The sequence below is a fragment of the Seriola dumerili genome, unplaced genomic scaffold, assembly GCF_002260705.1.
Source record: "Seriola dumerili isolate Sdu_G_001 unplaced genomic scaffold, Sdu_1.0 BDQW01000877.1, whole genome shotgun sequence".
Lineage (NCBI taxonomy): Eukaryota > Metazoa > Chordata > Actinopteri > Carangiformes > Carangidae > Seriola > Seriola dumerili.
Window position 1 is genome coordinate 75149 of NW_019175132.1, and position 12352 is coordinate 87500.

General features: G+C 40.9%; 1 protein-coding gene across 2 annotated transcripts in view; it reads right to left on the reverse strand.

Annotated features, from left to right (window-relative positions):
• Window positions 1-12352, reverse strand: part of vav2 (vav guanine nucleotide exchange factor 2) — a 209513-nt gene that overhangs the window by 50025 nt on the left and 147136 nt on the right. For both annotated transcript variants that reach the window (XM_022766624.1, XM_022766625.1), the window contains exon 3: window positions 8699-8757. In XM_022766624.1, the coding sequence (XP_022622345.1) occupies window positions 8699-8757 (59 nt within the window). The remainder of the gene's footprint in view (window positions 1-8698; window positions 8758-12352) is intronic.

A 12352-nucleotide genomic window follows, 5' to 3' on the forward strand; every position in this document is an offset into this window, starting at 1 on the left:
AATCATATCATTTCAGTTGTGTACAGGTTTGTGTGTGTGTGAAGCTGTGTGTATCTGTGAGACACCAGAACTTTAATTAAAGCAGTGGTCACATTGAAAGAGTGCATCAGCCCCTCAGGTTAATCAACGCTCAGCTGGATAGTCAAAGGTTAGCTCATCACCCTCGGGCATGTGCGCGCACACACACACACACACACACACACACACACACACACACACACACACACACACACACACACACACACACACACACGAACATGCAAGCTCTCTGATTTTTTTTGCCCATCTTTAAGTGGTGTAACTTCATTAAAACCTCAGTATTTTCAGGAGCTAATTACAAGTATTGTTATTAACATAACACCAAAAACTGCCTGGTCTGATTTATGTTACTTTCTCACACACTGTTATGAGCAGAAACCCAGCGCAGGAGGTGCTTCCTCCAGAGCGTAATAACCCACCCGCATCTGATGGCCCCCTCCAATGAAATGTGCATTATATTATAAGTTATTAATGGAGTCCCGCAGGGCAAAATTTAATTACATAGTAGTTTGTGGAGATACGCGCTTGTATCTATCACTGCGGTGTTGTTTTGCGGAGCCAAGCACTGTCCAATGCTGCCGTTTTCATTTCTCTTAAATGATGCAACCAGGTGTAATTGAACTATGCTCTAATGCTACTAATTTCATCAGAACTCCTCTGATGAGCCGTCTCTTGGCTATTCAGTGCTGCTCTGTTGTCTTTTCCTGCAAGCGTGTTACTTCACGAGTGAACTGGAGTGGACTCCGCGGTACTCCACGAAGGTTTCTCTAAGTAATCCGTTTTCTATTCAGAAAAAAAAATATTATAGTTATTGTTTACACCTCTGAATGTCCCCTTAAACTGACGCTGTCAACTGCCCCACCTGATCTGGTTTATTCAAGTGTTGCTTTTCTATTTTGTCAGAATTGTTTCAGTACAATTGACGATATGAAGAAAATCTGCGATGTGCAATATCATTGTTCAGTATTGAGATGACGATATGACTTGAGATATATAAACAAATACTGAAGTGCGCATATACAATTCCTATGTCTTCCTCTACCATCATGCTGGCTAACCAACAAAGTAACCCCGATTAATCTGAGGGTATAGCTGGGGATTCATCTGATTGGCCGAACGGTGTGAATGCACGGTCCATGCATCCAGGACTCCATCCGACAAGTCAAATGTTCACATGCTGTGTGTGAAGGCAGGGTTTTTCTCCACGTTTCTGGAGGCTCATGTTGAGGGTGGAGCGGTGAGACAGTGGGGGTTCTCTCATCGGGTGCAGCTATATGATATACTTATCTCATCTCGTCAAGACAGTACAACTTATCGGGTTCTCCTTATTATTTTTTTTTTCCAAAAAGAATAAAATTTAGGACAGGATTCCAGGGAACAGGGTTAGTATAAAGAAAACTAGTTTCCAGATCAGAAGCAGTAATGTTTACAGCAGCAGAGTCCCTGTATATAAACTCAGGAATATCTCTCCAGAAAGAAATGGAAAATGTCAACAAACTAAATAATATTCCTGACATGAAAACACTGAGTGAAGTTGATTTAAAACATAAATCACCATTGGTAATCTCCTCCCTCCTATCAGTCAACACTACACTCTTTTCTGTGAAACAGGCTCTTTGTGTTCACCAGGTGGATTCAAATATGTTATGTTATAGCAACATTTGTCAGTTGAAATCTCTGTGAGAAGAATTTGAGTTAGTTCAAGTATTTGGTCAGAACAGCTGTCCAAGACTTCAGTACTAACTGTGTGATGCACCAAGTTGCAATGCTCCACTTTTGCTGGGCTATATTATTTGTGTATCTTTTTCTGGGTAACTACACGGGTCAATAATCTCCTGGGGACGTTTCAAAAGGTTCAAAATAACTTTAACTAATTACAACCGTGTTCAATCGATACACTTCCAGTGAATTAATTCCAATTAACTGCAGTCCTGACCTAGAGTTTTTAGTTTACATTTCGTCTGCAGACAGGCATAAAATTAAACAAAGTAAATAGTTACTTGGAATTAAATTGAACGTGTCTTTGAAAGAAGTTATTATTTTTTTTCTTATAATTTCTACCAAATTACATACTGAAATTCTTCCAAAGAAACATAGAACATTACAAAGAAATCATAGACCCATAATATAAAGTATCATCTGTTTTTTTTCCACTCTGCTGATGTGTGGGTGAGGCAGCCTTCAGAGGGGCATGAGGGACCGGGTGATTGCATTGTGTATTATTGTGTCATTTAGTCATTCAGTGTTGTTCAGGGCACAGATAAAAAACAAGCTACATAACTGAAGCTTTTCTTGGTTAAATACATGTTAACAATAAAACAACATTTAAAAAAAGACAGAGTCAAATATTTGTTTTGTGATTTTAGTAAATGACAGCCCACATCTCACAATGTCCTATTCTTGTCTGCCCTAACTTTTCACTCTTCAAACAACCTCTCCTTCCTATCTTACTCTCCTGCCTTTTCCAGATTAAGCCCATTATTTCAATGAACCCCAATCTTCATGTGATCATGTCAAATTTTCTTCTTCACTGTCCATAAAGCCAGAGCTGGTGTAAAAGGGAATTGCTGTAAAACATGTGTGCTGGACAAAGCCGCAGTGAGCCGGTCCCATTGATCAACTATTGTCGAACGGCAGAACAACAGTGTAGTCGTTAGGTGTGAGCGCAGCTCAAATGGTCAGCAGTGGAAGCAGTTTCATGTCCCAGGGCTCGGCTTTGTTTCTGCAGGGGTCGATAAATCGCTGGAGCTCGAGCAAGCCAGTGCACTTATTGTACCACGCCTGTCCATAAACCTTTCCCCCTTTCCTCCTTTAAACCTGGCTCTGCAGTTTCATTCCACAGACGCTCACTGGATGCACAGGGAAGGTGTATGTGTGCTAATTAGACTACCATATGAGCCGGAGCCTTTTTTTCCCCCTCTGCATCTATAAGTTATTTTCACAACATTTACGTGTGAAATTGGCACATGCGATGCGTTAAGGCGCCATGAGTAAAAATGAAGAGTGGATGTGCAATGCGATAACCACACACTGATGTGTGTGAAGTAATTCAGTGGCGTGAGGGGGCAGAGCCGTGCCTAAAGAGAGATGAGGGAGGAGAGGGAGGTGCAAACGGAGATTCTTAACGCTGTCCTACTCCTGCTGTGAAACCTCTTCATCTCTCATCATTTAAAGGATGTATAGGAAAATACATCTATTTTGATCATGTGTCAAGAACAAAAAATTATCAATGACTTCTTATGTGTATTTATTACAGGGAAGAAGTACCCTTCAAATAATTTATACATGACTTAGTGGATTGAATCGCAAGGAGTTTTCTTTTCTCAGTTATCAAAGAAATTAAATTATTAAATAGAGCTGTCGTATGTATCAGGTAGGTTTTGAGTTGGTGTTGGTTGTTGTGCGTCGTAGGGGTTGTGTTGTCTATTGTGAGTCTTATTGTGTGTATGAATAATATGGATGTGTATTGATTGATGATGAAAATTCATTCCTGATAGAGCCCTAAATTCAGCTCTGTATCATTTCAGTAATTAGTCTTAGATTTAACCATAGATGTGCTTCCTTTCTTTATCAACTATTTCCTCTTTTTTCTCTTTTGCCTGATTTTCAAATTCTACGCTATATACATTCTTTTTTTTTTTTATATCATTCATTAGTATTATTTATCTCATTGTTTTTCTTTGCCATGTGATGCTGTTCATCCGTTTTTATAAGCCTACATGTGTATTGTCACACTTTCTCTTTACCTATTCCTTTAATCTGCTCTATATATCCTATTTCTAATTAGTTTTAACTGTTTACAACTAGTGATTGTTACAATGTAAACGAGTAAATACACGAAAAAATGAAAACTGTTAAAAACTCTTTAAATTTTCAGTTCAAACCAGTTTGCTGGCTGATCATCATATAGTAGAGGCCGTTTTAAAGGAGCTATTTATAAGTTTTGCTATTGCTACATAGCCAACGTTAGCATTAGCAGCTGTTTAGCTCGGCTCAGCACCAAACTTCATTCTTTTACTCACCAAGAGCTGTCTCCAGCTGTGGAGAGCAACTCTTTTGTTTTGCTTCTATTTCTACTACTTCTTTTCTTCTACTGAAGTTAGCATGCTAACCAGCTGGCACCAGCCAGGCCGAACTGTCTTGTCACTTTCAGATACCGAGCCACTGTAGCATCCAGTCTGCCCTTAAGATGCAGCGCTGCTCAGAGGACATACTATAACCTCCTGTTTTATAAATGCAATGACGGCTGAAGCTCTTGCCAAGACTGGTAAGTAAACAGCTTTAATGCTAACGTTGGCTATGTAGCAATAGCAAAACTTACAAATAGCTCCTTTAATCAATCAGCTTACATACGCGTCATAATAATCTTTACAAATAAAAGTACTAAATTTGAAGAGCATTTCATGAGCATTACACAAAGTCACATTAAAACATAACATAGCAGTGTAACAAAGTTTTATCGAAGAAAAAAAGAAAATCCCTTTCAAGGGAAGAACAGACTGTACATCTGAGAGTGTACAACTGTAGGATTTAAAGGTCTATATCATTATCTAAACCCGTCAGCAAACTTCCTCCTCATCTGCTGTCTGTCTTGATGCTGAGCTGAGGTCGCTCGCACTCTACGACCCTGATCCCCAGAGCCAGCGACACACACTCAAACAGCAGGGATCAGTGATGAACTGCGGCGCGGAAGCGTGAACGGGTTGAAGGTTAGAGTGGGGTTAGCTGAGGACAGTAAAGATAAGAGGTAGGAAGGAGTGGGGGTGGGGTGGGGTGAATAAAAGGACAGAGGATGACGCAGGCTTATACTGTAGATAAGCTGTGAGAGATACAAGGTCAGCCGCTATAGGACACACAAAGAGATGGGAACATTAGGTCTTGCATAAAGAAGATTAAGGCTTTTCTAAATAAAGAGAGTAAACTGATCAACTTTTGTTTTTGAGTGACAGTTATGGCGGCGAATCATTCAAAGATAGAGAAGAGATGTAGAGTGAAGTTAGAGACAAAATCAAATGAAAACTTGACTAAAATATAAACAGACATGCAGCAATTTCAGGACGGAAACAAAGTTTTCAATCACTAAAAATAGATTCTTCTTTCACTGCTTTGACTGATGTTCAATTCTAGCTTCTTTTTATGGATTTTCTCACCCAGGAGGACTACAATACACACCTTGAATCAAGTGTGCAAGGCCAACCCGGTCAGTCGCCTGAGAAGCAAAACCGAGGGCAAAAAAACAAACAAACATGAAGCTAAGAAACAACTGAGAGCTTTAACTGTAAAAATGTCAAAGAAAAAGAAAAAAATTCAAATTCATTTTGAAAAAGAGGACTCACTGTACCTTGCAAGATTTATGTTCTTTGATGGAGTCCACAAGAAGAGATATACGCGTGGATAAGTGATTGGATGTCTTATTGTTTTCTCTGTATGTGAAGATGAGCATGCAAATGTGTATCTTTGAGCCAAAACAAAGCCTTACTTTCTGAGCAGGACTGGGAAGCTGACACAGTGACAGAGACGTGAACTGTTGAGGCCTGATTACAGGGAACAGACATCAAAGTCACGATCGATGGGCTTCAACAGAACGTCAATGGACATGCCTGTGGCGATGTTGCCCAGAGATTTAACAGAGTGAGGAACTCTCCAGTCATTTAAAGCTCAATGGATGGCCTGATGGGGTATGTGTGCTTAAATGAATTGAGACCATGGGGTTATTGTTTAGGCACTGAGAACTCCACCCTGAGGGACTAAGGCTGGAAAAGATCTTTCAAATCGCTATCTGAAACAATTTATTTGGCAATATCTTCTTTTATTATTTATTATATATTAGTTTCCTTTCTATAACAGTAGAGACAAGGGAGACAGGGAGACTGATGATGGGTGGAATTCAACAACCCTCATTCAAATGTGGCTTAATTCAAAAGATATATGGTGCAATATGTTGCATGTTGAAAATAAATTCAGTGAAGAAGTGCACCTGCTACCTCTTTCTTTTATTTATTATAGCTTCAGACACATGACTCAAGCAAAGACCTTGAGGGTTTGCTGCTTCAAAGTTCACTTCAGGAGTCAAAGCACTTATTAGGATGTCGCCTGGCTCAAAGCCCCAGCTGACCCGGAATGCAATCAGGGATCACCTGCTTGTGAGTACCGCTTCAAGAGAAAGTTTGACTTTGCTCATTTGGCCCTGACTGAGAATTCAAGGCTTGAAGATTCAGTGACATCTTTTCTTTAAACTTTAATTGATTAAAATTAACAAAAGACATCCCACTCGGTTTCATTTGATTCTCTCTTACATTTTGATACTAGTTTTAGCCTTGAAATGGTAGCTTAAAAGCATTTGCGCTATACATGACCGAGTCACGGAACAAGTAGACCTGGAGGGCATGAGCATTCTGTCTATATGGTACACTACTTCCGTGCGTGGCGTGGTGTGTGTTTGAATGCATTCTAGCTGTTGTCAGGCCTGTTCACAGTTGACAGGGGCTTTGAAGTGAGACAGAAGATGTCTGACAAGTCCTTGGACCTTTGAATGTAGCTGACCTTGCCCTAAGCAGTGTTACCAAGAAGCGGCTGCGGAGACCCTTTAGAAGGGCCAACTGGGGTCAGTGAACATCCATGTTGAGTAAGTGCAATGCTTAATAGCACCGCCCTGTTCGTGTTAAATCATAGAGTACATGGCCTCGGACTGTGTCACGCATTTGTCATGTGCCCCGGTGCATATCTTTGAAGCCTGTAGCAGAAACAGTAAGAGACAGATGATTGCTGAAAGGTCCATTGAGCACAGTTTTAGATATTAACACTGAATATGCCTGACTGCTGATACCACTGAGAATCAACACCAAATTTTCATCCATAAACGCACATGGTCAACTCCTAACACCCATCTCAAACCTTCTCATATGAAAACAGGGTATGTCGATTATAGCCTACAGTACTAGTTTAAGCAAGGCAGTTAAGTATGGTGACTGCAGCATGAAATAAAGGGAAGTAAGACTGCGGAACATGCAGTAAGGTAAGAGACTGAGAGCGGTATGTCTACCGCTGGTGCCTCCTAGGGTAGAGACAAATGACCTACACTATATGCTTGTTTATGCTGGATGATTTGTTGGAAAAGAGACTTCAGATGGAAGTATTTGGTTGGTGGACACAACAGAGCAAAAAAAAATCAATCATGGCAAATGGCGGAGAATGTAACTTTTTTTTTCTTTTTTTTTGCAAATCTAGACATTTTACATTTGTTCACAGATAAGTTTTCTTCTCTGGGTAACAGCAGCTGACAAAAACAATCTCACCACAGTAGTTGTGCTGGAGCTTTTGATCGTATCGACTGATCTTCCTCAGCAGATGGAGTTGTGATATGTGTGTGTGATACAGTCAAAGGCTTTACAGCTACAGAGTGGGCCGTATACATTTGTTGTTCTGAAGATAGTTCACACTTGTTTTAAGTTTTACATTAAAATTATTTTAGAAGTGTGACTGATTATCAGGATAGTAGTGCAGGATCACTTCGGCCCAAATAACAGTACTATGAGATTCCTACAGTATGTTGACACATTCCCTACTGGGAATACAGGTCAGTTTACCATTTAACAACCTTAATCAATGTTTTCTCCTGAATGTCGGGATTGCAAATGACCTCACTTAATAAAGTCGCTCTTCATTGATCCCCATACAGCTTTAACTAATTTCCCTCCACAGCAGGGTTAGAGGTCAGTGTAACCTCCGGCGTTGGAAACAATTCAAACTTTTTGCTCAAGGACATGTCCGCAGTCGGATGCTTGTCCTCCAGTTCGAGGACGTCCAACATCTATATATTCCTTTTGTGATAAAACTAGATTTGCAGCCATCTTGGTTCTGCTTTCTGCCCTACAGTTTGAGTCTGAACTTTAAATAATAAGTTTACTGTTTGATATTCTGATTCCTGAATTTAGAGTAACCCGGGATTAGGAAATAAGCCTGATTGCCAAATGAGCATTGATTCTGACACCTCACAGCAAAATGGCCAGTGTGGACAGGCAGTGAATTAGCCAGCAGTCAGCAGGTTGTGTTGTCTTTATTAATGGCAAGGGACCTGCTCTCTCTCTCTCTGTCGCTCTCCCTCTCTTTCTCCTCCTTTCATTTCCTGGCATGGCTCCTAATGGGCGTGCTCCATCAACTCATTACTCAGATGGATAAAATGGCTTTTTATGTGGCGCCGGTGAGCCACGAAGCTTCAAGCAGATTGAACAAATGAAGAGAAATCAGAGGCCCATTGCAGGCCTGATAAAGCGGTGTGACGGATTTTCTCAGCTTCACCATTATCTGAGAGAAATGACTACCCCTGCATACAATGTAGTATTCTGTTCTGAAGTATAGTGCCTATGATGTACTGCTGCATTGCTAGTGTACTACAGTACTATTTGAGTGAAAGATGGAAATGTGTTGTGGATTTGTTTGTGCCTTGCAAGATAACAGTGGCTAAAAGCTGCAAGTAATTGCTTAAAAATGTAAATTGACTTTTAAATGAGCAGCAGCTGTTAATAGCCACCTCCATTTTAATACAGGCCGGCAAGGAGATGTGGAATACATTCATCCAAATGGTTTCTTTGACAACGATACTCTTGGGTGCCGTGGCTGTTCAAATGATAAATGAGAGGGGTACAAACGAGACACATACCTGATGCCTTTGATTTGTGCAATGCTGTGGTGGGAGATCCTCGACAGAGCGGAGATTACCTGAAACACACAAAAGGATTGTTGACTGTTTGTCACACAGAACAGTCAGCTACATTTTTTCAACATCTTTAAGATCGCCTTCAATCCCCTTGACATATCATGATCAGAATAAGCAGTCAACGGCATGACTGTGTATTTCCGCCTCAATTGCGGTGAACCAATGACAGTCTCATAAAAAACGGACAGCCATACCTACGTCATACGTCACATACCCAAGGAACCAATCCTGAAACCTTGTTAGTTACAAGCTAAAAAGCTAACAAACAAAATTAACAAATAAAAGATGCTAGCCACGCTAACCGTTCTGATACGTCTGCTAGTCGCCAATTTTGGTGCACGAGACACTCCTCATCCGAGTCTGGGTCTGACTGAGGCTCAAACATGCGGCTGAATCTCTCCAATGTTTCCTCCTCTAACCATCTTGATACGCACTGCTGTTTCACCGGACAACCTGGCACAAGCAGTGGTGGTGGGGGGCGGGGCACAAGGCCTGATCCAGAGTTTCTTAATGAGGAAGTAAGAGTAGATCTGCTTCCAGCCCCTTTTCAGAGTTTTTCCTCTTTTTTTACTTTCTATGTGGGAAAACCATGTTAAACAAAACATTAAATCACAACTGAGTATTTTTTTTTTTACATAGTTTAAAACATGTCTGGAGAGGAACTGTATGTCAAATTTATTTTCAAAATTATTTCACTTCACTTTTTATTTCTCTTAATTTTTCTGGTTCATTCTATCTTTCTTGTTTGAAAGATAGCGTTATCATACTGTGATACTGTATTATTCTGTATTACTCCCCTAAATACTTTGGCGATACAAATGCACATCAGACAAAACCAACAAAACTATGAAAACAGTGACAAATGTAATAAAAAAGATAAACTATAAAACTATAAAAGCAAGTAAAAAAAAAAAATGTCAGAGTCAACAATCAGCAACAAAAGCAACTACAAGTGACAAAAAGAGATGCAGTCACAGGCAACAATAAACTAGAAGTAAACATCAAACAAATCGTCAAAGGGAACAATCAAAAGTAATGAAAGCAACAGAGGAAGAGTCATTAACAAACTATACTGCATCTGCTGCCAGGTAAGAGAAAAATATGTTCAACATTCACTGCTCTCTGAGGGTGATTATCTAACATTACCAGCATGTTTCTTAGCAACCCCTCTCAGTCGCATTCAGCGCCACACAGGACTGTGTGTAAACATAATGCAGGCCACCATGTTAATGGTGTCATACAAAGACATGTGGTGCACAGTCGCGCAGGGTGGGCACCGCTGTGGTTTGTTCACACACATGTAGTCACGAACTTGACCAATCGCCCTATTCTCCTTATTTTGCTTACTACCTTGTTGTCTATGTGGGCTAATCTCCATACTTTCCCTCTCTACTTTTTTTTGTGTGTTAGTACAAGAAGGTTAAATGCGAGTACGCATTTAAGCTGATTTATCATGGGTTGTGAGTTACACGCAAGTGGGCTTATGGCTGAGGTCTACAGATGGCATGGTTGCTGGGTCTACAGAGGGTAGTTCAGGAAGATGAGGAAACCACCACCCCAAAACACACACACACACACACACACACACACACACACACACAACAAAACACAAACCCTGTCTCCTACGCCTCATTACCCACTCCTGGGTGTATTTCCACTTGCAACACCGTGGCAGTGCCAGATGCCTCCTCGACAGGGAGGAGAAAATTGTTATCTCAACCCCTCTTCCTCGGCAGGTGTGTCATCTGCAGCCTCTCATCAAACTCCCTCTTCTCTAAACACACAATGCAGCATGTCACCGCTTGTGGTATTTAAAATTCAAGAAGAGCCCATGGTAATGGCTGTTGCAAAGAGAAGCCCACCACTTTAGGGACCCTGGAGTAACGGTGAAGTGGTGTTGACCAAAACCTCTCACTCTCTCTATTCAAGTTGTTCTCATGTTTAACATAATCAGTTGTGGAGAGTTTGGTGGTGGTGGTGGGGGGGGGATTACATGGACCACTGTTATGGAGTTCGAATGCATCGTAATCGTTTGCATCTAACCACTCTATGGGGGGAAACCTCGACGGCACTATCGCTCGGCAGGATGATAAGGGGTTATTTCTCTGTGTTGCTAAAGACCCGTGTAATAGGCATGTTCATGCTTAATGGTTCCAATATGAGCCCAGTCTACCATTACACACCTCCTTAACATATATTCTAACTGCACTCTGCAGGCAGGGACCAAAAAGGAAAGAAGGGGCAGACAAAGAAGGAGAAAAAAAAACAGAAAAGGATGAGGAGAGGGGAGAAGAATGGGGTGCTAATTCAGCTCAGAGCCTCTGTTTAGTCAGTGGTTAGGGTGTTTAATAAATCACTGTAGATAAACCCTTTGTGATGCTGGGTGGCATGCTGCCCACCTGGCCATGCTGCAGGGAGGGATCACATATGGCACACTGTCCCAGCATCATTATTAGCTCTATTATATTGGTCTTATTAGCTTACATTGTCTTTGTGGAGGGGTAACAGACGACATCATTTGAACAGGGAACAGCAGAAAAGCTCACGTAAAAAAAACATAGATTGATAGATAGATTCAGTATTTAGTAGCAATCCATTTTTAATGCGGGGTAGTGTGATCAGCTGCGGTCAGATCTGGCTAAACACAGCTGGCTTCATCCAGGTTTTGTCGAGGTTCAAAGGATAGGGGAGCTGCTGGCTCGGAGCCAGAGAGGTCCAAAGCCTGCTTGGCCTGGGGAGGCAAGACATGAGTGTGCCAGTGCTGTGCATGCTAGCGTGACTTCCACACATCACAGCGTAAAGTCTATTAATATTAAATCTCGGGTTTCCTTAACATTAAGCAGTTTGTTCTCATTTTTTAACTTCTTGTTAGCCTCACACGCCATAATGTGAAAAATATGTCTCAGTACTGGGAGCACTGGCAGTCCATGACTCCCTCTGGCTTTGGTAAGAAATGCTAATTTGCAATCTGTTTTCAGGACAGCTGCCGCAGTCAAAATTTCTTCTCACATTATGATGAGTGCATAAAATGACAGTTACATTTTGTTATCTAACTATGTAGAGCTACACTTTCACTGCAGACGAAGTAAATGTGAATACAGGGTTGATTTTATTTAACAACTTAAAGGTCCTATATTTGACTGGTGTTTTATTTGAAGTGTTGATATCCATAAGAAGATATATTTGTGGTTTTAAGAACCAAAAAACATATCTATGTAGTTTTACAACTCCTCTCTCAGGCTTCTCTCAGGAGCTCTAGTAACAACTGGTCAGTGTGTCAGTGAATGTGTTCGGATACAATAAAAAATATAGCAGATCTCTGGTAAAACACTGAGAGAAACCAAATTTTGGTTGGATGGTGGGTCCAGGTGGGCGGGGCTTGGGGTATGGCTGAGGGCGGTGACTGCACAAAGTTACAGTAGTCCTGACAGCTTGTTTCAAGCTCAGTTTCTGAATACAGGCTGGGTGCATTTCTCTGTGGACTGAGCGCTTTGATACTTCCACAGTATTAACATAGAACCTAGACCTGCTTTATAATGAAAAAAAAGACATGGAAATCTCACTTTATACAATATGGGACCTTTAAAGAAATACTCC